General features: G+C 43.7%; 1 protein-coding gene and 1 long non-coding RNA gene across 15 annotated transcripts in view; one reads left to right on the top strand and one right to left on the bottom strand.

Annotated features, from left to right (window-relative positions):
- Irag1 (inositol 1,4,5-triphosphate receptor associated 1) overlaps positions 1–25,619 on the top strand; it is a 110,684-nt gene extending 85,065 nt beyond the window's left edge. For all 14 annotated transcript variants that reach the window (XM_047518281.1, XM_047518280.1, XM_047518282.1 and 11 more), the window contains 8 exons: positions 686–817; positions 3,242–3,383; positions 8,577–8,626; positions 9,178–9,285; positions 11,251–11,315; positions 19,374–19,493; positions 20,711–20,845; positions 24,014–25,619. In XM_047518281.1, the coding sequence (XP_047374237.1) occupies positions 686–817; positions 3,242–3,383; positions 8,577–8,626; positions 9,178–9,285; positions 11,251–11,315; positions 19,374–19,493; positions 20,711–20,845; positions 24,014–24,257 (996 nt within the window). In that variant the 3' untranslated portion in view covers positions 24,258–25,619. The remainder of the gene's footprint in view (positions 1–685; positions 818–3,241; positions 3,384–8,576; positions 8,627–9,177; positions 9,286–11,250; positions 11,316–19,373; positions 19,494–20,710; positions 20,846–24,013) is intronic.
- Positions 694–12,513, bottom strand: LOC124959842 (uncharacterized). The gene is made up of 3 exons (XR_007103992.1): positions 12,476–12,513; positions 8,547–8,652; positions 694–1,116 (listed from the first exon to the last, which is right to left on the bottom strand). It is a non-coding gene; the product is annotated as an uncharacterized LOC124959842 (long non-coding RNA).
- Positions 25,620–25,851: the final 232 nt, after the last annotated feature.

Consider the following 25,851-nt stretch of genomic DNA (forward strand, 5'->3'; position numbering starts at 1 on the left):
GAAATGAGAATTCGAGCCAAGATCCTGACAGGGTTTTCTTCAGAGAGCTGGAGGAGCTGAGGCAGAGAACCTGAAGCCAGATTACCTTAGGCCTGTGAATGAGGCCTAGGAGTCCTTGGGAGCTTCTCGGGAGTGGGCAGAATGCCTGCATGTGACTCCTTTCAGGCCAGCCAACTATAGAGTATCTACATAGGGTTTCTCCAACTCCCAGAAGATGCTGTGGCCCTATCCCTGCAGAGTCCTCTGGTGTTAACCAAAATGAGCCCAGGGTTTGTCTCATGAGTCTGTCATATCATTAGGCATGGTATGTGCTCCAGTCAGCTCAGGCTGCTGTAACGAAGTGCCGTAGACCGGGCAGCTTAAACAACAAGCATTTATTTCTCACAGTTCTGCAGGTTGGAAGTCCAAGATGAGGGTGCAAGCACGGTCAGTTCTGGTCAGGGACCCTCTTTGGGCTGGCAGGCTGACATGGTAGAAAGAAAGCAAGGGACTCTCTGGGGTCCCTTTTATAAGGACATTAATCCCAATCCTGAGGGTTCCACCCTTGTGACCTAATCACCTCTTCAAAACCCCATTTCCTAGTACTCTTACATTAGGATCTCAGCATATGCATTTTGGGGGACACAGACACGGGGTCCACAGCATTACATGAGGACCCTGGGTGCTGTTCCTTCTCACTTCTCAGTCCTCAGCACCACTCTGGCACCACTGTGAGCATCGTGAGACCTACCAGAAGCTGCTGGAGGACATCGCGGTCCTGCACCGCCTGGCTGCCCGTCTCTCCAGCAGAGCTGAGGTGGTGGGGGCCGTCCGTCAGGTGAGCCCACCAGCCCCAGTTTTGCTGACTGACTCTGTTCCACCTGTGGTAACTAGCACAATGACCAGCAGGGACAACTATAGACACCACCCAGTGATGGGTTGCTCCATATTGGGAGTCCTGTGTAGGTTATTGAGAGCTGTTCAGAGTATTTTTATTGACTCACAAAACCCTTGAGATGCTCCCAGGAAAAAGATTTCTGTGGACACATAAGTTTGGTGATGATTGTTTACTGTCTTTCTTCATGGAGATTTTTAAGTATATTGGTGTTGAGAAGTCCTATAGGAAAAAAATGGGTACTGAAAAAAGAAGACAATGATTAAGGAGAAGGAGAAATCCTATAGGAAAAAAAAAAAGAAGTTTAATTTTACCTATGTACTTCCCAAATGTATTTGACTAAAGAACCCTCCCTCTTTATTTTTATCACAAAGTGCCTATTTAACTCCCAAGGAACTAGGATTGGGGGAAACATCGTTTAGGAAAAACTGCTTTGTTTCATTTAATTCACCCCCTAACCCTGCAAAGTATCTGTGCTTTTCCCCAGATGAAGATATGGAAGCTCTGAAAGGCACAGGTTGAGCATCCCTAGTCTGAAAATTCAAAATCTGAAATATTCCAAAGTTTTTGAGCTCTAACCATGATACTACAAGTGGACAATTCTATACCTGATTTCATGTGACAAATCACAGTCATAGTGATTTAAAAATATTGCATAAACAGTCATAGTGATCTAAAAATATTGCATAAACTTACCTTCGGGCTACAAGTAGATGGTATACATGAAGCATTAATGAATTTCATGCTTCAACTTGGGTTCCATTACCCAAGGCACCTCATTTTATATATATATATACACACACACACACACACACACACACACACACACACACACACAAATATTCCAAAATCTGAAAAAAATCCAAAATCCAAAGACACTTCTGGTTCCAAGTGTTTCAGATAAGGGATACTCAACCTGTGATAGCACCAGTGAGTGGCAAAGTAGGGGTACAGGCCCAGGTAGGGCTCTCTCTTGGCCACATTGGTCCACCCTGGTCCAGCGTGGTGTTATAGGGCCATACTGTCCAAGTTCTAGTTCTGGTTCCACCCCTCACTTGCTGTGAGACCTCAGGATGGTTACCTAGCTCTCTACGCTTGTTTCTTCAGCTGTGAATGAGGATGATTATGGGTCTGCCACGGGGTGCTGTAATCCTTGTAAAGTACTTAGATGTCGTCATTGCTGGTACTATTTCCGTGGACCCACATCCTGCTGCACTGGATGCATGAGAGGATGTTCCTGGGGTGTGGCCCTGAGCACCGCCTATGAAATGAAAGGACGAGCCACAGGGCTGACCCACCCTTGTGTCCTTTTGGATAGAGTTCCTGACTCAGCAGCGTAAACCAGGAAGTCACCCAGCTGGGAGCAGTGACATAGGGAGGGTGCTAGGGAGTGACTGGTCTCGGCCTCACTGGGCAATGGGGACCTCTTCCAGGGAAGTTAATGGGGAAGTCCCTCTGAAGCCAGATGGGGTATGAGCTAGACCCTCTGAGGGACCCAAGGTCGGTATACACAGAGAAAAACCATCTTCCCAAACAGGTTTCTATCCCCTGGGTTGCTCACTCCGTCTTCACACTTCTTTAAATGGCTCCCCACCCTGGCTCTGTCTCAGTCCTTGCCTTCCTCTCTGGTTCCACTGGACTAGCTCAAGCGCTTGTCCTTTCTTTCCCTGTTGCTCTCACTGCCACCAAGGTTGCTCCCTTTCACCTGTCTCCACTCATATCATTCAGTGGTTCCACTTTTTCTTCAGAATAAGTCCTAATTCCTCCGTTTAGCATTCAGGGCCCTTTGCAGCCCAGTTCTAATTCACCTGTTTTTCTTACTGCTTCTTCCCAGCTGCTGGCTGACTGTTGCCCGAGGGGGATGACTGTACAACTCTGGTTTATGCCTATTGTCCCAGCATAATTTGTAATGGCACCCCCTTTTCACTCTCTGAGGGCTTCCTGTCTGGAGGATAACTCCTCACTTACATAGAAGCCTTGTGAGGTCCTTCCTCTTGACTTGCCTTGGGGCTCCCTGGCCTGCATGCACTTTGTCCCTCCTGCCTGTGTCTGTATGTCTACACCCTGCATCCATGACTTCATCTCATCTCCACAGACCCTCCCCTGACCCATTCTCTGCAAACAGAAATAAATCTCTTCCTCCTCTCTTTTCCTGCTACATGAGACTGTGCCTTTCTCATTCTCCCTGGACACAGGTACCTGAGTCCACCTCTTGGTTCAGACAGCAGTCTCATAGGGGGCAGGGTCACCTCTGATGGGTCCCAATATCCCTTGCAATCTCAGTGCAGAACCTAGCTCAGAGCAGACAAGTGCTAATGGCACCTTTCCTCCAATTGCCCCCTGAACACATGCTCTCCTTCCCTGTAGGAAAAGCGCATGTCAAAAGCAACAGAAGTGATGATGCAGTATGTGGAGAATCTGAAGAGGACCTACGAGAAGGACCATGCAGAACTCATGGAGTTTAAAAAACTTGCAAATCAGAATTCAAGCCGCAGCTGTGGCCCCTCTGGTAAGGGACTAGGCTTCTGCCCCTATCTTGCTCTCAGCTAGGACCAGAGGGATCAGGACAGCCCCAGGACCTATTTCTGATTGAACAAGGCTCCCTGCCCCTGCCCAGTGTCACCTACAGAGCATTTGCAGCAGCTGCTCCAGGGAGCCTGGGGTCCTGGGACCAGGAAATGTGAATGACCCCAAAATGACCTCCTGACTTCCAACACAATTAACCAGAGTGGCTGACCACAGACACAAAGACTACGGGCAGCAAGAGCTCCCTTTACTCTGCGAGAGTGACCCCAGGATCCATAAAGCTTTTTGCTTTGGGACCCCTTTTTAGGCAACATATACTAAGGAATTCGGGCTTTATTTTGGAAAGCATTAGGGATTGAACCAAGGATTTTAATCAGGGAAATGACTTGATCATTATGTGTAGTTTAAGAAGGTTCCTTCTAGCCATGGTGCATCAATCACATTGCTGGGGCAAAGCAGAGCCAAGGAGCACCATGGAGAGGATATTGCAACCGTCCAAGTGAGGGGTGAAGTCTAGCAGTCAGGGTGGAGTGTGAGCCTGGCCGATGTGGTAATGCAGAGATAAAGAGCAGACTTGTAGACGAGACTGTTTTAAAGAAGTCCTCTCAGACATATGTTTTAAGTTCTACACAATTTGCTGTTGGAGCACAGAGTCGGGGCCTGCCTGATTCTGTTTAAGAAAGGCAAGGAAGTCTTCACAGAGGGATGGCATTTACTCAGTACTTAAAAATAAAGCTAGGAGTTCTGCAGTCGAGAGGGGCAGACTCATTGCAGGTGGAGAGAACAGCATCAACAAAGATGTGGAGGTTGAGGGTGAGAAGCTGAAACAGTCTGATGTGGTTGCAGTGCTGCTGTGTGATGGGGCAGGTTGAAGGTGATATACCTGCTAATCCAGGGCTACCTGCCAGGCCATGATAATATCAATGCTAGTCTTTGTCTTCCAGCCAGAGAGAAGTCACTGATGAGTTTGTCACCTGACATGACCAGATTTTATTTCTAGAAGATTACTTTGACTTCAGTGTGTTCAGTACATGAGAGGAGTATATAAGTGGAAGTAGGGAAGGATGAGTTAGGAGGTTCTCGCTCAGTGCAGGAGGCAGATGTCAGTGCTTTGTATTAGAATCTGTCCCTGGGCCCTGCCAGGGCCTGGGCTGTGCTGATGAGGGTGGCTAATGGAGAAAATGGACATTTTAGCGTCAGGAATCCCTGTGGAATGCAAACATCCGTGTTACCAAAAGCAGGAGGAGGGAGAGTGCAAAAAGTATAACAGATGGAGAAACCTTTATAAACAGGAGGTTTCACAAGTTTCCTGGGGAACGTCAGTGACACTTCCCAGAGTCCAAAGGCAGTGTACATATGCTCCAGGCTGTCTGCTTTGGATCTTTGCAGCAAGGCTTCTGACCTGTAGGCATCTGGGCTTTTAGCAAACCACTCTCAGTCAGTGGGAGAGGAGAATGGGGCCACTGAGGAAATCTTAGTACCTGGGTTATCACATTATTGTTCTACAGGTTCAAGGTCTCCTGAGGACCACCTTACCCACGATTCATGAGATGAACAGTTACTCCAGTCTTGTTCATTTGTTCTACACTTATCAAGCATCTTCAGTGTGCCCCACATGATATGGAATATAGATACTCAAAGGAGTGCCCAACTGTGGCCAGTGCCTTGGCAGAAATAAGCAGACCTCCACGTCTGCTCTGGCGAGATGAGAAAATGCTTACAGTAGGAAAGGACATGAGAGCTGAGTCCTGACTGATGAATTAAGATTTGGGAATATTTGGCTCCCTTCTAAGTTTTTTTTCTAAGGTGTGCCATCTCTTGAGCTGGTGACAAGGGGTCAGCACTCATCCAGCAGGTGTGTCCATAGGTATGCCATGACCATTCCCAAAGACTTTTTAAGACTTTACATGACTTCTGACCATCTTTGTCTATGGCTGAGACTTTGAAGACTACAGTGAAATAAAATAGCCCTGATTTCAAAAGAGATGATGAACATTTAAAAAAATTTTTTTCTGAATATGCAACATGCTAATTATCTGTATATTACATTAAAATAGATTTTTAGTGGTATAAATACTAGCTCAGGGAAAAGAAATATTTTTAAGGATCTTAAAGCAACTTATTTTCAAATAACTTATTTCCATTGAACGGATTACAGTGGGGTTCAATTCATTGTGTCACTAACACCATTCTTATTCTTCCTTTTTAAAAATATGTATGACTTTGATAGGCTCCAACAATTTGATAATTGTTTTAATTTGTATTCCCATGCTTTTACAACTATCCATTAAGCATTTATATCTCCACTTTTGTAAATTTTCGAATTATGTTGTTTGCCCGCTTGTAAGATTGGTATTTTATTAATTTATATGAACTCTTCATACGTAAAGAATATTTTTTGTTTCCGCTAAATGGGCTGACTGGAAAACTTGAAAATTCTTTGACCACAAATACTTAGAAATTTCTGCTGGATAAAATCAAGCAAGCAATCTTAAAGAATAGCTGAATCCACAGGAAAAGAAATTGAAATACCCAGATACAAGAAAAGAAAAGAGAACTGAAACCGAGCTTGCCCTGCAGCTTCCTCGGGGACAGAAAGCCCAAGTTATCTGGGGGCCAAGAGTTTGCATCCATGCCCATGGCCTTAGCCGCTCACGACAGAGTTGGCACTGAGATTCACACAGAAGGCAAAGACCATCCCCAGACTGTATCTTTATAGAATTTGGACGAGGGAAAAACAATCACCCACCAACAGAGAAATAAATAAGGAAGTTTGTCTGTTCCATCCTGCATTCTAGAAGGAAAAAAACACTTTCTCCTTCCTCATAGGAAAAGTACATGCCCAGGATGAGAGCGGTCATGATGCAATATGTGGGGAGCTGAAAGAACAGCAGGATGAGGTCTTTAGGAACACTGTCAGCCACTCCAGAGAGACACACCCTGCACCCAGGACACACAGGCTCCCGCTAAATAGCACCTCACTGAAGACAAGTTCACAATACAAAATGATAAATACACCATCAGAGAGAATCATCAGACCCACCGAACAATAGGATTGCATCCTAAGAACGTCACGTAGGAAGATAATTTATTTAAAGATACATTTAAAATTATTAGAGAGATGAAAGGATGAATGGAAGGTATGACAGTGAAAGGATATAGTTATTGAAAGAAAAGAAGAAGAAAATAGAATTCCTCAAAATGAGAAATAGAGTCATGGAAATAGAAAATTGAGTAGTTGAGGTGTGGTAGATGTGGTCGTTACGTAGTTGAGGTGATTCCTCAGTATTCCAGGTGTCTTCCCTCTGGGCACACTTCCCCATCCCCTGGAAGTTAGGCTAGGTCATGAGGCTGGCTTTGGTGCATGAGACGTGTCACATCTGAGCTGAGGCCCTTAAGATCTAGGGTGTAGTTTGCCCTGCCTCTTGTTCTCCTGACCTGATAATGGTCACTGCCCCAGAATACTAAAAGGTCCAGCTTGACTGGTGATAGAGTGAAGATAGTTACCCAAAAGGCAATGCAGAGGCATACAATGATTAAAGAAATAAAAGGAATATTATGAGACATAGGATGCAGAGTACAGAGTAAGAAAATCTGCAATCCATTTATCAGATGGTCCCTAAGAAGCAAATTAGAGCCAGAACATATTCAAAGGAAGAATAGCTGAGGATTTTCCACAACTAAGGAAAGACCTAAATCATTGAATTCAGAAGGCATAGTGAATTCCATGTGGAGGAAGTAGCACACAAAAGAGAAGCTTCAGAAGAACAAAGACAAAGTGAAGATCTTAAAAGTAACCAGAGAAAGAAGATAGTTGACAAAGCAATGACAAGTCTCAAAAGCAATAATGGCACCAGAAGACCATGGAGTAACCTCTTCAAGGAGCTGAGAGAAAATTACTGTCAACATAGAGATAAAAGTGAGGTAGAGGGCTAGGTCAAGACATCTGGAGACAACTAATGAGAAGGTTTACCTCTCACAGGTCATTGTTCAAAGAACAACTAGGGGAAGAATGAAATTGAGATTTAAAAAAAATGAGTAGGATGTGAGAAAGAACAGTGACCAAAGTTATTTGTAAGCATGTGGGCAGATCTAAACAAACATTCACTGTAGAAAACAACAACAGTAATAAAAAATTTTGGAATATAAAATAAGGTGAAGTAAAAATAGTGAAAAAATATGTAATTAAAATTGGGGGATTGTTATTGTTTTAAAATATCAGGAAAAGAATAGAGATCTTCGTTAATTTTAAATTTAAAGTTCAAAAGTTAAAGGAGTACACTAAAGATTAGAACTACAATGAATAATTTTCAAACCAACATTAGGAATGGGAGAGGAATTAGAAAAAACTTAATGCATAAAGTAGGGTAAATAGAAAAATAGAAAGTAAGATGGTGGAAATAAAAGGACATGAACAATCACAAGAAATATAAGCAGCATAAACCTATTGGCTAACAGAGAACTTCAAATTAGATTAAGGGAAAAATATGTAGCTTTGCACTTTTTAAGAGCACAACTAAAATATATAGATTTGAAGGCTATGCAGATATACAGGTTAAATGATATTGGTCAAACTGAATTCACCTTGCAAATACCTTTCTTTGCACATATTCAGATGTTTCCTGGTGGCACTGTTATGCAGGTGTGATGCTCAACACTTTACATAAGTTATGTCAGTTCATGGATGTACTAAGAAGAAAATCCTAGGGTGGTGGCTTCCTTTGTTCTGAATCACCGGGCATGTGACATTTTGAAACTACTTGTTTAGCAAGTTTTCATTCTTACCAATACCACACCTTCCTTGCTCAGAGTTTCTCTGATTGTACCTCCCTTAAGGGAGCATAAAAGACCCAATAAGCTTTGGTGTTGCTGTGAATAGATTTCACACACGCTCCAAGAGAATGTGTAGTGGTGTTCAATGAAGATCAAAGGTTCCAGATCGGGACTTCTTATTAATATCCAGTAGATCTAGGATAAAGGTTTCATCCAAAAGAGTCCCCATTCTGCAGATGATCATCTCAGAGAGGGAAGGGCCAAACTCAGTGTCCCAAACACCCAGACCCTTGGGCCATCCCTTGAAGACCAGTTCTGACCTTGATTTAGTTTCTGCTGACTGTTATATGCTGAAGCCCACTCTGAAACTTACATGAGTTTTTTCTGTTTCCTCCTGTTGTAGAAGACGGGGTCCCTCGCACAGCGCGGTCCATGTCCCTCACAATGGGAAAGGTACGCATGTTCAAGGACTACCGGGGCTTCCAGAGAAAATAGGACAGAAACTTTTATGGTTACTCAAGAAGTTATTCACTCATGGATCATAGGATCCAGAGACTCTCTGAAAGTTTTCCTTTAGCTTCCATATTTGCTAGCTTAGCCACTGGAACCTCACCTTTCTTGTACATATGTAGTTTTCCTGACTATACATCCCTTAAATGAACATGAAATGATGCATAAACCTTGGTGTTGCTACAGGCAACTTTAATACACTATCCAAGATATTATTCAGAGACTAGGGGGTCATTTCCATACTGTTTCTCCAGGATTTCATAATCTAAAGTAGGAACATGCTGAGAGATCCCTCACCACCAATAGAAAATTTGAGTCAACTTGACTCACCAATTTTCACACCAATTTTCAACACCATCAGTATCCCCAAACCAAAATATCCAGTTAATGTCATTATAGCATTAGGAACTAGTAGTAGGCTTTTTCCAGGCCCTTCATAAATATGACTGTTATTACCTCCAAGAAAGTGGGCCTGGTCACTTCTCTTCCCACAGAACATGCCCCGCCGGAGGGTGAGTGTTGCTGTGGTTCCAAAGTTTAATGCCCTGAATCTGCCTGGCCAATCTACCAGCTCATCACCCATCCCTTCCTTACCCGTCCTGGTGAGTATGATGATGCCTGCCTCCCAGCCCTGACTTCTCCCTCACACTCACAGCTACAGAGGGAACCCAGGTGGGGGTAGGATCAATACTGAGAAGAAATTTTCGGAACAGAATTTGGGGGGCGTAGGCCAGGTCACATGTATTCCACTGCTCTAAGAAGAGATCTCAGGGCCCTTGAGCAAGGCATAAGCAGCTCAGAAAATATTCCTTACAAGTGGTAGCTTTTCATGCTTGAATCCCAATTCTCCAATGTGAGTTCCCCACCCCCCACTCTGCAGTGGGTGTAAGTAGCTGAAGGTCATAATGTGTGGTGAGTGGGAGAGCTGAGCCTTAAACCCAGGCTCTCTCATCCCAGAGTCTGCATTTTTACACCCAGTGTTATCCTGCCTTGATTCACTGCAACACTGTGTGTCACAGTGAAACACTGGAAACAACCCAAGGTTCATGCATAAGAAATTGGTAAACAAATTATGAATGCGACTATAAAGAGCTTCTGTAGAATAGAATTTTTGTGTATAATTCATTCTGAATAATTAGCAATTATATATACACACACGTATGTATATAATAGTGTATATAGTGTGTAATTTTGCACTTTTAAAAAATGTTTCTATGTGGACATAGAAAATTCTGGAAGAAAATATGTAAAATTTAGTAATGATTATCTCTGGGCAATGGTAAAACAAAATTTTTATTTTCCTTTTGATTCCTTTTAAAATTCCTATTATGAGCAATAATCAGAAAAAAATCCATTTCAAGTTCTTTAAACACGGTTCTTATAAAGAAGTATTTTCCACATCCCAGGCCTCTGTGTATCTGATTAATTCTATCTAAAACACCTGTAATTCCTTCTCCAGTGGTTTCTCTATTCCCTGTCAATAACTAGTATTTCTGTATAAACAATTTGTGTAAGCAATTGGTAGTTCAAGCTCTATTGTCACAGCATTAGATAGTAATATCTCTTCAGTTTCTTTCACCTCTTCCTACCTTAAGCATTATAATCTATGAAATGATCCTAAACTTCCAAATCACTAACACAAAGCAACCTGAAAAAAAAAAAAAAAAAAAAAGAGTTTCAAAGGATGGGAGGATTGGTTAGTATGTTTTAAAAGACCTATTTCTTCCCATACTCTACCTAAATGTGCAAATGTGGTTTCCAAATATATATTTCTTTAGACTAGTGGTTAGCAATCGGGGCTGTGCATTAAAATCACAAGAGGATTTTGAAACCATTGAATGCCCAGGCCCCTCCCTCAAGACCATGGAGTGGATCTGTACTTTTAAAAGCTCTCCTCCAGGCCACATGTCTTCCAGGTGATTCTAATGTGCAGCCCCAGTTGAGAACCACTGCTGAAACCAAACCCACTGGGACAAAGCAAGGGCCTCCTGGGGAAGGGGTGTTCCTGCTGGTGGGCACCTGCAGTAATGGCAGGCATCTCCTGAGAGTTATGCTTGGAGCTGTAAGTTTAGGGGCAGTGGTGGGCTTGTATGAGTCCCTCCCAGGGCATTTGGGACCTGCACTGCCCTTTGGCGTTCAGTCATAGTCAGGAAATAGTATAAAGCAAACCTGAGGGCTCCCCTCTAGAAAGGAGTCTTAAAATGTAAACTCTTGGGCTGGGGAGATAGCTCAGTTGGCAGAGTGCTTGCCTTGCAAGCACAAGGCCCTGGGTTCGATCCCCAGCACCACACACACACAAAAAAAATGTAAACTCTTCACTCAAGGAAACAAAGAGGAGAAGGAAAAGGAGCAAGTTTTAGATGCCCCCACATGGAAAGGACACTGAGAAAAGGGGCAGGGAAGGCCCAAGGGAGAGGGTGAACACCTGCGCTCCCGTGCAGGTTGGAAAGCTGGGGAGGAAATGAGGGAAGGGAGCGGAAACAGCCCCTCCCCCACATCATCAGAGGCTCAGCAACCCTGGTTTCTGTTGCTCACCCTCAATCCTCTGTCTCCTGTTTCCCATCCAGTCGGAATCACCCAATGGGAAAGGCAACCTACCTGTCACCCCAGCACTGCCTGCACTTTTGGAAAAGTAAGTTTGTTGATTTTCCTCTTAATGTTGGGGATCCCTAAGGAAAGTTTCCCCAGCTCACCCTCTTTCCTCCCATTCTCAACCTCGAAATGCAGTGAAAAGAAAATTTAAGTTCTAGGGGAAACTAATGGGACTCAGATCCACAAAGATTTCAGATCCATTTTGTAAAATTCTTGGACCAGGAAGATGCTATGACTAAGGCAAAGTTCACCTAACCTACGAAGAACCCAGGGGACATGGAAGCTCTGCTGCTGGTTAGGATTTTTGGGCTACAGATACAAGAAAACCCCAACTCAGCAGGGCTTAAAAATAAGTGCAGAGGTGGGATGGGCAGTTTCCTTGCCTCTGGCCACTCCATCATCAGGCTTATGGTCGTGGTTATGCTAGTTCCAGGCATCCCCTCCGGACAGGACACTATTTGGGGAAATGTAGGCACCATTTCTTCCATAGGAATGCCCAGAAGGTTTTCTCAGTCTTCCCTCTCATCTCATTGGCAAGTTGGGGATGGTCCCTTTCTAAACCAATCACAAGCTTTAGGATTGAGATCGCCATTGTGGGTTTAAACTATTCCCTGGAGTTGAAGAGACAGCTTCCCCGGAAGCACAATGACTCCGTGAAGAGGAGTAAATTCCTGAACAGAATCGTGTTGCTGTTAGGAGGAAGGAAGACAGGGCTGCGTTGGCAGCCAGCAGGCTCTGTTTTGTCTGACTTCTCTAGGCGTCTGTGCAATTCGCAGGTCTTTTATCCTCAGCCAGAGCCAGACAGGCTGTTTCTATGTACTCAGGGGAGTTTATAACTTACTTTTCTAATTCTTCCATTTGCTTGCTGGAAAACACCTGGATCACAGCTGGCACCTTTCAGAACTTTCCCCTTGCGTCTTTCTTATTATTATTCTTTCTTGTTCCTTGCCCCAAAACAGCTTTAGTCCTTCATTTCCCATTGCTGTTAGAGAAGTTTTGCTTGACTTGGCAAGGAATGTGTATGTTGGGCCCCTTTTCAGGTAGAGACAAGTTCCCAAGCTCTCCACCTTCAGACTCGGCCTGTTTTCTTCACCTCTTGGTCTGTGCAGTCACCACCTTGTTACGCTCCGACTCCCCCCAGGTTAGTCTTGCAGTTTGCCCAGCATTCCCTCCCTTTGCTGCCTCACCCCACAAACTCACAGGTCCTTCAAGGTAAGCAGTGATCCTCCCTCTCCTCTCTCTTCTCCATCTTTGTAGGGAAACTGTAAAGGAGTGACAAATTAACCACCATAAGAAGTAACCAAGGCTACAGAATCTTACCAAGTCCCTGGAGTCATAGTGCCTAGTCCATGGTCTCTGAATCTCTCCAGATATGGTCATTTGATCTCTGAATGAGAAGTTATATAAACCCCTGTTAACCCTCCCTTCACCAGTTCCATTTCCTTCCCAACTCTAGGCCTGAAGAGCCAGACAAGGCAGATATGGGTCCCCATGCTCCCCCACTCTCTGATCATGATGGAGGAGGGCCTAAACTTGGTAGAACTAATGCGCAGGCCAGTGGAGAGCATCTGTCCACGGCAGTGGAGATCAAGAATGTGATAGTAGGAGAAACTGGGGTACAAAATCAGGGATGGCGGGCAACAGCCCCAAATCTAGAATGTCAATGAGTAAAGATCAATGATGGTGTCAGCTTTGCAATGGTTTAGAATCAGGAGAGAAACAGCCAGTTAACATCAAGGTAAGTTAAGTAAGAGGTTCCCAGGAAGGCATCTGCAGCTCCCTCCTGGGGCTGACCAGAGAAATGGCCACTGTGTGTGCTGTGTGCTGTGGGCTGACTCCCCTGTGGGCAACCCATCCTGCAAGGATGCTGTAAAGAGAGGAGGGAGGAATCAAAGGAGAGTCTCAGGACTAATTGCAGCTTTTCCTTCTGGATTTATAAAAGGTGCTAAGTGATTTCCATCTGAATTCATGAAACTGGAAATATTTTAAACTAACATTGAGATAGTTGGTGAGTGAAAATGAATTCACACCTTCTGTTCTAGACACAGATGCAGTCCATTCTAGCTACCCTGTCCAAACTATTAAACAAAAATAACATGGTATAACTTAGTAGCCAGTGCTTTCTAGATTGCTGTATTCAATTTCATGTTAAAATAATTCCACATGCATTCAGTAATTAAGCAAGAAGGGATCTGGCTGAACATGGGATAGGAAGATCGAATAACCTGTGGCTAGTTCACAAATACTTGAGAGCTGACTGCACTGCACAAAGTGGTTTGAGAGAATTCTGGGCTTTGCTCTTGTAAGTCACCTGGTGATAAACTGTTCTTCATTTAACAAGGGCCTAGGAACCCATAGGCTTAAGGAGACACAGAGAGTTATATTCAAAGGTAGAGATTTAAACAGAACCAAGCACAAGCGTAGTTCCACACTTAGGAAGAGCTGAATATTTGTAGTCTTTTATCCTTTCATTCTTTTGACAATTAATCACTGAGGACCAGGCACAGAAAAGGCTCTAAAGGAGCTCCACTCTAGTGGGAAAGGCAGACAGGAAACAGCCTATTAGTTCAGTGTGATGGGTGCTACTGGAAGAAATTATAGGTTGCTAAGGGAATAGCACACAAAAAATGAGCAGCTAACCCAGTTTAGGTATAGAATAGGGGGAAGGAGGGGCTCAGAAAAATCCCCATTAGGAACTTACTTTTCATGTGCCTCTTAGGGGGAACATTGCTTATAAAGTTAAACCTACAGGTTATATCATTAACAAGGTAAACAGGAAAGAGGTTCTGTGGCAAGAAGGTATGGCATATTCAAGGAATGATGATGATGATGATGATGATATGATGATGATATAATGAAGATAATTACTTTAACGTACTGCACATTTGTTGCATGCCAAGTGCTTTACTAATTGCTTTACATAAGAATCTTATTTAATCCTTACAATAATCCCATACTTACTTTATAGGTGAGGAAACTGATGCTCAGAGAAATCTTCACTTGCCTGAGCTCCCCCAGCATAGCTCATACTCTTAACCTCTTAATAGAATCTTCCACTAGAAGAACAGAGGAAGTTTAGTGTGACTATTGAGAAGAGGATGGATTTAAATATATATATATATATATATATATATATATTTTTTTTTTTTTTTTTTTTTTTTTTTTTTTTAAAGAACCTGGTGACTGGATAGACTTGCAGAGGAGGGAGAGTGGGGTGGGAGACATGGTGTGAGTGGAACTAATAACCAGGGGATCAGCAGAGCCAGGATGCGGATGATGCACAGGGTTAGTTGCTCAAAGGGGCCTTTTACTAGTGTACAATGGTAGAGTGTTAACCAAAATCTCTAAAATCACAATCTTCTAACACTTTTGCAGCAGCTAGGGTAAACCAATCAAACATTTTATATGCCATTAAGTTTGTAGAATAACCCCTTCCCCTTGCTGATAATATTCTGGAGTAAATTATCTTCCAATAAATGTGTTGGACCCTGGACCCAGGAATCTGGGAGTGAATAACAGGGAGTCTACTAACTCCTGTCATCCGGGCTGGCCTTATCAGAGGGAGTCATGGCAATAGAGGTGACTTAGAAATATTGCTGAACCCAAGAAGGTAAGATCTGTCCTTTAGAAAGGATTGTAGTCACTTTCAAATATTGTTTTAACATGCCATGGAAATTGAATGTAATAAACCTGCCTAACAACACATTTTGACTAAACAGCCCTTCACTTTAGTAAGAGATGAGGATACCAACAAAAACTTTTGACCTGGTGGACATGTGAGAACAATGGGCTTCATTTTAATGAATCACCCCAGAAAGAAGATACATAGGATTTCAGGCTGGGGATGGATGCCAAGATTTGTGCGTGTTTGATCCAAAAATCCCTGTGGTAGGCAGAGGCTATGCTCAGCTCTAGTCTACAGACATGGAAATATCCTTAGGCCCAACCCAAACACTGGGTTCTCAGGAAATACAGAAAGGACCTGCCCATTTCACAAGATTGATAGACAGAGACTGGATACATCATAAAGAAGACAGGGCAACTCAACGCACACCCAGTGGTACCTATTGTGCACTAAGCATCATGTTGACTCAAACACGACCCTCCCGCCGGCAATAGTCATATAGAGGAATGGGCAGGAATGTAAAAATGCCCTGCTTTAGTCATGCTGTCATGGGTGAGGTGCTGTGAGAGAGCCCAGGGAGAAGGAGAGATCAACTTTAAACAGGGTGTGGGGGAAGGGAGAACATCAGCAAAGTTTTCATAGAGGAGGTTTTGAGCTGAGTCTTAAAGATCCTTAAGGATAATCTTCTAGGGAGTTGGAGAAGATATGTAGGGAACTGCAAGCCTAGTTTAGAGGTCAGGAGATGACAGCAAACAGCTTACCTACTGTGCGTTTGCCCCACCTCCAAATCCTCTTGATCCCGTCCCACTTTAAGCAAAGGCCCTCCATGTTCTGAACCTGCAGCCTGAGAAAGAAGCGCAGCATGGCCGGGCAGTGCTGCACCAGCCTGCAGGTGGGAATGGCTTAACTCAGCAGGTACCTAGGAGCCCACTCAGAGCTCCAGGGAAAGACTCCTACTGAAAGGAGATTTGCGGAGGCCTGGAAATGCGTCTTGACGTGAAGTTAGAAGACCAAAGTAAGAGTCCCAGCAGCAGTAATGTGACCTGTAGGCAAGTCACTTACTCAACCCGAACTTGGGTTTGTTATCTGTCAGAGGGGATGATGCCTTGCATGGTGGCAGATTGTGCAGTCAAAAGCATGGGCAGGTGTTGGGCTACCCAGGGTCAAATTCGATTTGGAGCTATCATTTAACTTCTCTGAGACTTGGTTTCCTCACCTATCAAACTGAGAACGGTAATCCCTTATAGGGTCATCATGAGTCCCAAGTGAACTCTTAAACAGAGCCTGATACATTCTTAGTTCTTCTTGTCATAAGATCAAGGGAGAGAACACATGTGAAAGCCCCATAGGGGAGCTGAAATGGACAGAAGGTCCATTTATTTGAAGGGCAAATAAAATGGGCTTCCTGGCTCTACCAAGGAAGTTTGTCTCTAGAGAGCAGTGACCCAAGGATGATAAAAGATTCATTTATGGTCATATGGTCAGCAAAACTCTAATGTGTATGTGTGTGTTATGGTAAGTGATAGTCATGCACTGAGAAAATTTTAAAGTAATCTTAGGTTAATTCATGTAAATTATACCATACCTAACATTAGTTCACATTTAGGGTTCCTATGACTTTGAGGTGTCAGAGTAACCTATATCAAGTTCTCCCTTGAAGATGTAAAATTTGCCTGATAATTTATCAGCTTCAATTTTCTTTTACTGGGTCAGGTTTGAAGGAAGTTCAGTTTGCTCCCAACATTTACCAATACATCGACTAAATAACAGTAACAATGATTTTCAGAGATATCATTTGTCGAGTACCATATTCGAGAAAGTATACTTACATTTCTTCATTAATTCTACCACCACCACCATTAGGTACGTATTGCTGCCCCCATTTGACTGCTGAGGAATCTGCAGTTCAGGAAGGTTAAGTAACTCACAGTGTTGGAGCTGGGATCTGAACTCAGGCTTGCCTCAATACATTCTTTTCCCCTATACCGCATTGTCCTCCTTCAAATTTGTTTAACATTAATAAACCTCTAAGGTCAATAGCTGTACAGAAAAGAAATGAAAACTGTGATAGCAGTATTTCTAATATATAAATATATTTCATAAAAGAATTACTGTCCCTGCCCTTGGCTGTAGCTATGTTTTTCTTCTCTTGCTCCAGTCATTTGGACAAATAGGAAACTGCACATTAGGCAAAGGTCACATGGAAGGGAGTGGATAATGTAATTTGCAGAAGAAGAAATGTTATGAATAGCTGGTATTTTTAGAGTGTTATCTTCCTTGTCCACAATGGGTTTTGGTTTCCAGTCTGATGAAATGTAAATTCTACAAGGTCTAAGGGAAAACTAAAGAGATGGGAAACTGATGCCAAGAATGAGGAGCAGATACAAGGCTCACTCATAAACCCTGCCTGAGAGGTCAGGGAGGAATGGCAGCTGTGATCTCTCAGAGTCCTGGCTGGAAAGCCCTGCTCACAGTTTTGCCTTGTTTGAGGACTCCTCCATGACAACATTCCTCCCACTGGGATCCTGGATGCCTCAGTGGGCTGCAGGATGTGTCGGGAAGGCATGGCCCTTTAAACCCGATCCATCCGCACTTCAAATGAAGACCCAGCACTGCTTAGCCAACCTACCATGGTTTTCTAATATGTTTATTTTCCTACTTTGCCACGTGACTCTTATACTTTCTACTTCCTCCAACCTTTATAGGCCCCTCTATCTCTCACTCTCAGCAGATAACCTTGCCTTCCACTTTATGGAAAAATTGAGCCTTAGTTGAAGCCTTCTCATCTTCCTTCACCAGACTCCCAAGATGTCTCCATCTTCTTCTTCCCTTTGTAGTAACCAAGGAGAGGCATCTCCACCTTCCTAAGGTCTTTGTTCACCTAGCCAAAGACATCCCATTTTTTTATCCCTCGACTGAATCATTCATGTTCAAATGTGGTGTCATCTCTTGGCCCACCTCTTCAGCTGAGTGCTTCCCCCAACACGCTCCTTTCTCCTCTTCCTAGTGAAATATCTGTGTCTCTACCTGTCTCACCTCCCTTTCCTTACTAAGTCCACTTGATATGCTCCTAGCTCCCACCCTTACCTCAAGGCTCTTCTTGACCTCTGTACTGTCATATCTAATGGTCACTTTGTTCCACAGAATCTCTGAAGACACAGTGAGATACAGTGACCTCTTCCTCCCTGACACTCTTTCCTTTCCTGAGTCCCAAGACTCCAGACTCTTCTGTCTTCCTCCTGCCTCTCTGGTAACTACCTCTGGATCACCTCAAGAGGCTCCTCCTTCTCCACTGAAGTGAGGAGATACCCTGGGTTTGGTCCAGAGTCCTCCCTTTTCACCCTTCCTACTGCTGTCTCTAGGCAATTTTATCCAGTTCCCTAGGTTTAAATATCATCTATATTCTGATGATGTCAAATGCATATCTCCAGCTGAGAACTCTTCTCTGCCTCACTTTGGCATATCCAACTGTCCTCTTGACATCTCCATTTGAATACCTCACATACATAGCAAATTTATCCTTTCCAAAAGTTAACTCCCACCATGATGACTCTTTGCAGCTCCTCCGATGTCTCTGTCTCAGCACTTTTGTGCTGAAGTCTTTATATCCTGCATCCTCTCCCTAGGATGATCTTTGTGTGCTATAGACACAGCTGACCTCCCATCTTTCAGGCCTGTGCTTTAATTTCATCACTTCAGAGAGGCCTTTTCTGACCCTTTACTCTAAGCACATTCTCTCATTTTCTATCACTAAATAGTTTCTTTCATAAGTATAAAATAATAATTTCATAATTTGTAGTAATTTACAAATTTTTCCTTTTCCTTTTTTTGGGGGTGGGGTGGGAATAGGGATGGGAGTCTTTCTCTTCTGAGAAGCTCCACATTGGCAAAAACCATTTTGTTATTTTCTTTTTTGGGTACCGGGGATTGAACTCAAGGGCACTTTACTCCTGAGCTACATCCCCAGCCTTTTTTAGTTTTTATTTTGAGACAGTCTTGCTCAGTTGGTGAAGCTGACCTTGCACGTGTAATCTTCCTGCCTCAGCCTCCCAAGTTACTGGGATTACAGGCATATACCACGCAACCAGCTCTCATTTTGTTATTTCCTAATGTGTCCTAAGCACGTTGCAATTACCTGCAGCTTAGTTATATCAGTAGATGTTTGAAAGAATAAGTGGGGATCATGAGAATATTTTGATTCACCCTCACTTTCCTCATCTCAGTGCCATGAAGCTCTGAATATTTGTCCATTCACAGCACCTCCTGGAATAAGAATAAAGGTGGATTTGGGAGCACGAGGAGGAAGGGAGCAGTGCATTTTTTGATGGTCTAGGAAAAATTCATGGAGTCAGAACTTCATAAAATCTTGTCTCAGGGTAGAAGGATTTTTAAAAATCTAAAAGCTACTGAAAGAGCTGATTTCCTTACTTGTAATCAGGAATCAGGCATCTTGTACTTCCTCCTTCCCTCTAGTGGAAAGACAAATGGGGAGCCAGATTGTGAAGCCTCTGCTCCTGTGCCACCCCCGGGCTGCCTGGAGGAGATCAGCCAAGAGACCAAGGCCAGGGTGGAGGAAGAAGCCTACAACAAGGGGTGAGTCAGACCTTGGCCAGCCCTAGGGCACCTGGCAGATCTCAGAAGACACCTTCCCACAGCCTTTTCTGTTTTTTAGCTTTGGGGAGGCAACCAGTGGCCCCAGGGCCTCCTGGCCCCAGAAAGGAACTACATAGGAAGAGAGTAAGACTATTCCACAGGAAGGACAGAAGGAAGCTGGGTGGGATGGTGTGGTTAGGCAACAATAGACTACTCTCTTTTTAGGTTTGAATGCTACTGCTGGGTATGGTCTGGAAATCAGGGGCTCGGAGTAGGTTCCTCTTGGTGGTGCTTGAGGTTTCCCAACACACGCTAGAAGCAGCCGTGTTGCTGCCAACAATACCCAGGGGCAGCTGCAACTCTGTTTCTAGAACGGCCCCATCATCCCTTCCTCCTCTAAACTAGAGTCCCCTTGCTTCCAACCAGCCTCTTCTCTAACTGAGCTTCAGGAGCATCTAAGGCCAACTGTAAGTCACTGGGGAGATGGCACTGAGCAGGCCCAAATCCCAAGGTAGAGAATCACCTCCACCCTGGCTTGATGCCCCTACAGCTCCTGAAGGAGATGTAGCTCCCTGCCCACCAAAACCCTGGATAGTGGCGGGGCTGCTCCAGCCAAACTGCTAATGTTAAGCACCATGCTATAGGACACGTAAACATATGTTCAGGGTAATCCTGATCCTGGGAGAAGGAAATCAGAAGGTTCTCTCTTGGAAAGCCTATCTTTTCACCCACAACTGTCATCTACCCTCAGAATGTGCAGGGACAAACTCCTTCATTGGCTTTGTGAACATTTACTGCCAGGTCAAGTCCTGGCACTTCTGAAAACTTTCCTGTGCCCTGTGAGATGGCGAGCACCCTCTCTGTTTTACAGATGAGAAAATGAAGTTCCAAGGTTACACAGAGAACAAATGCAATCTTATCTCTACAGAATGTTTTGTAGGATAAGAATCCAGGAGACCCTGTGCCCACATTTTTTTCCCTGACAAATTGTCACATTGTCACATAAACAGGAAGGATGACTGAGGAGTGAGGGGAAATTGTACTGACATGAGCCACATTGGGGTTCAGTGGAGCTTCCCAGATTTTTCCTGTTGTGTGGGACCACAGGAAGTGCATCATTATTGGAGGTGCCTAAGTCCCCTCCCCTAGGAACTCAGGAAAGGATGCTCCTCCATGTCTGACCCTTCCAGATTCAGTTTTTCCTTTTTGCCTTCCAGATACCAGGAAGGTCTAAAGAAGACCAAAGAACTTCAAGAGCTGAAGGAAGAGGAGGAAGAACAGAAGAGCGAGAGTCCTGAGGAACCTGAGGAGATAGAAGAAACTGAAGAAGAGGAAAAGGACCAGAGAAGCAGGTGGGAAGCCTGTGTGTGGAGACCTGAGATTACTGAAAATGGATTACATTTATTTACTGAATTGCACAAAATCTCTGGAAGTGTCAGTCCAGGGCAGCAGTGGGTCCAGGGTCAAAGCATGGCCAACAGAGAACAAGAGGGCACTCATGTTGGAGAGGAGGTAGAGGAAATCAAGAGCAAATATAGTTAACAATGGAATATTTGCAAGAGTCGCGGGGTCAGAGGTGGTCATGGGTAGGACAGACAGTAATCAAGAGCTCTTATGAGTCAAGAAAGAGTAAAGGATCCTGAGTAGACTCCCTTCCAGCCCAGTGACACTTAGCTCATTTTCCAGCCCTTCCCATGAACAATCCAAAATCAAGGGACGATTCAACCAAGCGGGAGGGCTCAGCCTGCCTGAGTCAATGTCATTGTTCAAGGGAAAGGGCATCCAGGAGAACTGGGGAAATGCTTCCCCTCTGCTGGGACACATGCCTCTCCTGAAAGAACCTGAAGCAGCTGGATGCTGTTCTCCTTGTGGCTCATCCCTCTTGGGGTCCTCTGCTCTTATTATTCAGGCCATCACACTGCCTTTCTTCCCTTTAAAATCATCAAACCCTGGTCCAGACAAAAGCCCTTCCTTTGGCATCCTGAATACAGTAAAGACAGGCTAGAACTTCTAACACTACCAAACACTGAGAAAAAAACAAAAGAGAAATAAACAGAGAGAGTACATGCCATATAAACAGTCTGGTTTACAAAGCACGGGACTTATCTAACTAATTTGATCTCAGGCAATTGTCAGCGCCCTCCCATTTCAGGAAATTCCAGGGGAAAGAAGGCTTTGCCTGGGTCCATTTCTGCCAGCTAGTTATAAGCACCTGGCAATGACCACCTGTGGCATCCATCACCCAAGAGTGTCCTCTTGATCCTCCTGATCCTGAGAGAGCTTGTTCTGTCTCCCTCTGCTCCCCCTTGGATTTGCTTTTTGGTTTTGAGAATATAACTGTTCCTCAGGTGACAGACACCAAGCATGAGCACATGAGAAGGGTCTACATCCTTCAGCACAAGGATGTAGCTTCACATTTTCAGGCCTACCAGTGTGGTGTCATCTTCTCCATAAGGGCTGATATTGCTAGCATATAATCTGTCCACTCATGGTAATAAGTTTCCTTCCTCCCCTGTAACCCAAGCCACATTGGCCTCAAGAGCTGTTTTCTTCAATGCCAGTGATCCTTGTCCACATGAGCCTCTTAGACACACAGTTGCCTGTAGACACCTGCACTCAAACATGATCCCCCCATGAAATTTTGGTACCTCACTAATAAGCCATGTCTGAAGTTATTAAAAGTTCCATGTCCTATTTTAAAAACATTAAGCTAAGTCCAACAGCTGAACCTTTATTTAAGGGATTCAACATCAAACACTAATGCCCCCACTTTTTTTTTTCGGAGTTTCTACTTAGTTATATGTTATAATGTAATCTGTTACAAATATTGCTATCTGGAGGATTGGTTTAAAGGAACTGTGGGTGAATCAATCCAACATCTTAATAATATTCAAACAGAGAATACAGTCTTCTGGCATTTATATTAAACACTGAACAACTGAGACTCACAATATGTGACATAAAACTTTGTCTTTTTTCCTTCCACCTGTTTAAACTGCTCTAAAGGGCTAAAATGATATTTAGGCAGGTTCCTTTACTTTACCCTTAACTCTTAGAAAACAGAAGCTTATTTACAATAACCAAAAATTGACTTCCACAGGAATTCTATTTCTAACCTAATTTTTTATTGGTGCACCTCAATTATGCAGAATAATGGGTTTATTACACATACATGAAAACACAATTTGATCTTTCTAACCTAATTTTATCTCTAACCTCTCTTATAGGCTGGAAATGGATGACCACCTAAGGGTCACAAAGTCAGATTTTTATTTTTTTCCTGCTGGGGATTGCTTTATTTTGAGACAGGTTCTCACTGAGTTGCTTATGGCCTTGTTAAGTTGCTAAGACTGGCCTTGAACTTGTGATCCCTCCCATCTCACCCTCCTGAGTCACTGGGATTACAGGCATGTGCCACCACTCCCTGCTACAAACCCAGGACTTGACCTCCTTTGTAGTGTCACTTAAAGTGGGATCAGGGTGGGATTTTTCCCACTCTAGTAGCCTGTTTGGGGGCATGGAAATATAGTTCCAAAGAATGACTCCGTTTTGGCATCTAGTCATATCTCAATAGAATCTAAAGAATCTAAATAGGATTGAAAGGAAATAAAGCTTACATTTCCAAGCTCTACCTTCTTGACGGTTGTGAAATTAGCTAGTAATTTTCACATCAGCTAGTGTGCTCTTTTTATTTTTTTATTTTTATTTTTATATTGCTATATTGTGCCTGAAATGATCTGATGGGGTTCCCACATAGACAAGAAACAAATCAATTTCCTGTGGCCATACTTAGCAGGGGAGGCAAGCACTCTGAGCACTTGGCCCCTTTCAGAGGAGTTGAGTTTTTCAATACGTTCCAAGTTATCCACTCTCTACTAACTGTATTAGAGCTCCTACTTCTCAGCAACAGGCCTTATGGTGGAAATCAAGCTGCTTCTGAGAACTTGGCATAATTCTTCCACTCTGGACACAGTCGAAGGTGGAACTGAGAACAATGAATTAAGCTTCTCAGCACTGATACAGGGACAGTTTAGAACTTGGAACTGATCACTAATACATCTAAGAGCAATGGCATACTGGTGCCATCTGATCTGTGGGAATATGGATCAGCCAAACTTGTGCTCTGGGGCTCAAGAGAATATAGATATCAGTGATTATCCCATGAATAGACAGAAGAGAGCATGTGTGAATGGGTGAATGATCAAACAAGTAACAGAGTATTCCTGACCAGAAGCTCCTACCATCAATGCTATAGACCAGAGATGTCAAAACCATCTAGAGAAATGTGACTATAGAGTCCTAGATCATAAGAATAATCTGGAGATTATTAAGAATCTGGAAATTCTTATTCAGTAGGCCTGAATTATTTTGAAAAATTGCTGCCAAGCTCCTATGCACAGTTGAGTTTGAGAATCACTGCTCTGGACAGCATAGGCGGAATCCCCAGATAGAGAAATATGGATCTGGGAATCATACATTTGCCAATATACTAAGCCCTCCACCTGTTTTTTCATTGACAGCAAACTTGAAGAATTGGTCCACTTCTTACAAGTCTTGTATCCCAAACTGTGTCAGCACTGGCAAGTGATCTGGATGATGGCTGCAGTGATGCTGGTCTTGACTGTTGTGCTGGGACTCTACAATTCCTATAATTCTTGTGTGGAGCAGGCCGATGGGCCCCTTGGAAGATCCACTTGCTCAGCAGCCCAGAGGGACTCCTGGTGGAGCTCAGGACTCCAGCATGAGCAGCCTACAGAGCAGTAGGAAACCTGATTCCTAGCCAATGCCCTGCTCCAGGACATCAGCCCACCACCTCATCCCCAAGTCTAGTGCATCAGGTTCTGGTGTGGATGTACTGCCACCCCTCCCATTTGGGGATGAGGAGGACTTCTTTTCACACTTGGCACCACTGTGGGAATTATTCAGACACAGTACCTTGCTGTTCTTGGAGGATCAACAAACCTGCTTGGAAAAGCATATGGTGGATAAAAAAGTGACTGTCACCAAGGAAGTCTGGCAAAGGGAAGGTGTCCTGACCCTAGCTCACCTTCACTGGGGGACAGTAAGAAGCTCACTCTCCCCTTTTCCTTTCAGCAGTTGGGTACCAGGAAGAAATATACTTAACAGCTAGCATTGGCCCTAAGAGTCAGACCTGGAATATGGAGTCACATGTGAATATCTTTCCAATTCCCATCTCATTTTCCATGACTATCCTTTGGCCTCCCTTTCTCCCCTTCAGAATCAGTTTCTTTTCACAGAGTAGGATTCTCAGAAAAATGTACAGGCCAAATTTAGCTCAGTGCTTATAATGAAATGGGAAGATAAAAATTTAGGTCTGTGCATCCGTACACAAACACAACACACACAACACGCATGTGCACAAAGCCAACAACCCTCCAAAAGTGTGCTCTGAAGAAATAAGATGCGTGTCAAGCCAACCCATAGATTTTCACTAAGTGTGGGGCAGTCACAGCACCCGTATAGTGAACTATCCACATGGACTGAAGATGTTTGAAAAACACTGAAAACTTGTGGCTTCAATGGCAGACTTGCTGGTCTCCATATCAGATGCCAATTCTAAGCTGCTGCACAGCACAGTCTGTTTCCTATTAGTTCTCTCCCTTTGAAGGATTTAAACCACCTCTCAGGTGAGCAAGGAGAAATGGTGTGCTTTCAGCTTCAGGCTCTCACTCTGAGTGTGTCCACACGCAAGGGGGAAATTGCACGTTAGGGTTTCAGTTCAAATGGAATTTCCAACCCTAGCATATGCTCCAGAGCATTCCCAATTGTTCAGTACAGAGCTGAAGGAGCAAATCTCCAATTTGACATCTCTCCCCACCTTTTCAGCCTCTGCCTTCATCAGCCTTCATCAGTTTGGTGGTGGGGGGTGGTGGGGTTTGGCTTCTGTATGGGTGGTTGCTTTGGGTTTTGTTTGCTATCATTTACTTTTATGGCCAAAACTCATATAGAACTTACTCTGAGCCAAGAACTATTCTCAGTATTATATGAGTATTAATTCATTTAGTCCTCAAGGGAAAAAAAAAAACCCTGAGGTGGAGATCATTCTTTCTGTTTTCAGATAAAGAAGCTAAAGCACAAAAAAGATAAAGACAAGTAACTTGTTAAGGACACACAGCTAGTAAATCGTGGAGTTAGCTCTCAAACTGGGGTGGTCTATTTCCAGGGACTCTACCCCTAACCGTATACTATATTTCTTCCTCCAGTGGTCTCCTAGCTGAATGCCTGCCATCCCAATCTTGCTCACTAAACTGGTCATTCAGCTCCTCCAAATCATCTCTGCTTCCCAAACTAAATTTTGGCTTGATGTTCTAAACCTCCACTTATTAGGTTTTTTTTT

The sequence above is a fragment of the Sciurus carolinensis genome, chromosome 11 (genome assembly GCF_902686445.1).
Source record: "Sciurus carolinensis chromosome 11, mSciCar1.2, whole genome shotgun sequence".
Classification (NCBI taxonomy): domain Eukaryota; kingdom Metazoa; phylum Chordata; class Mammalia; order Rodentia; family Sciuridae; genus Sciurus; species Sciurus carolinensis.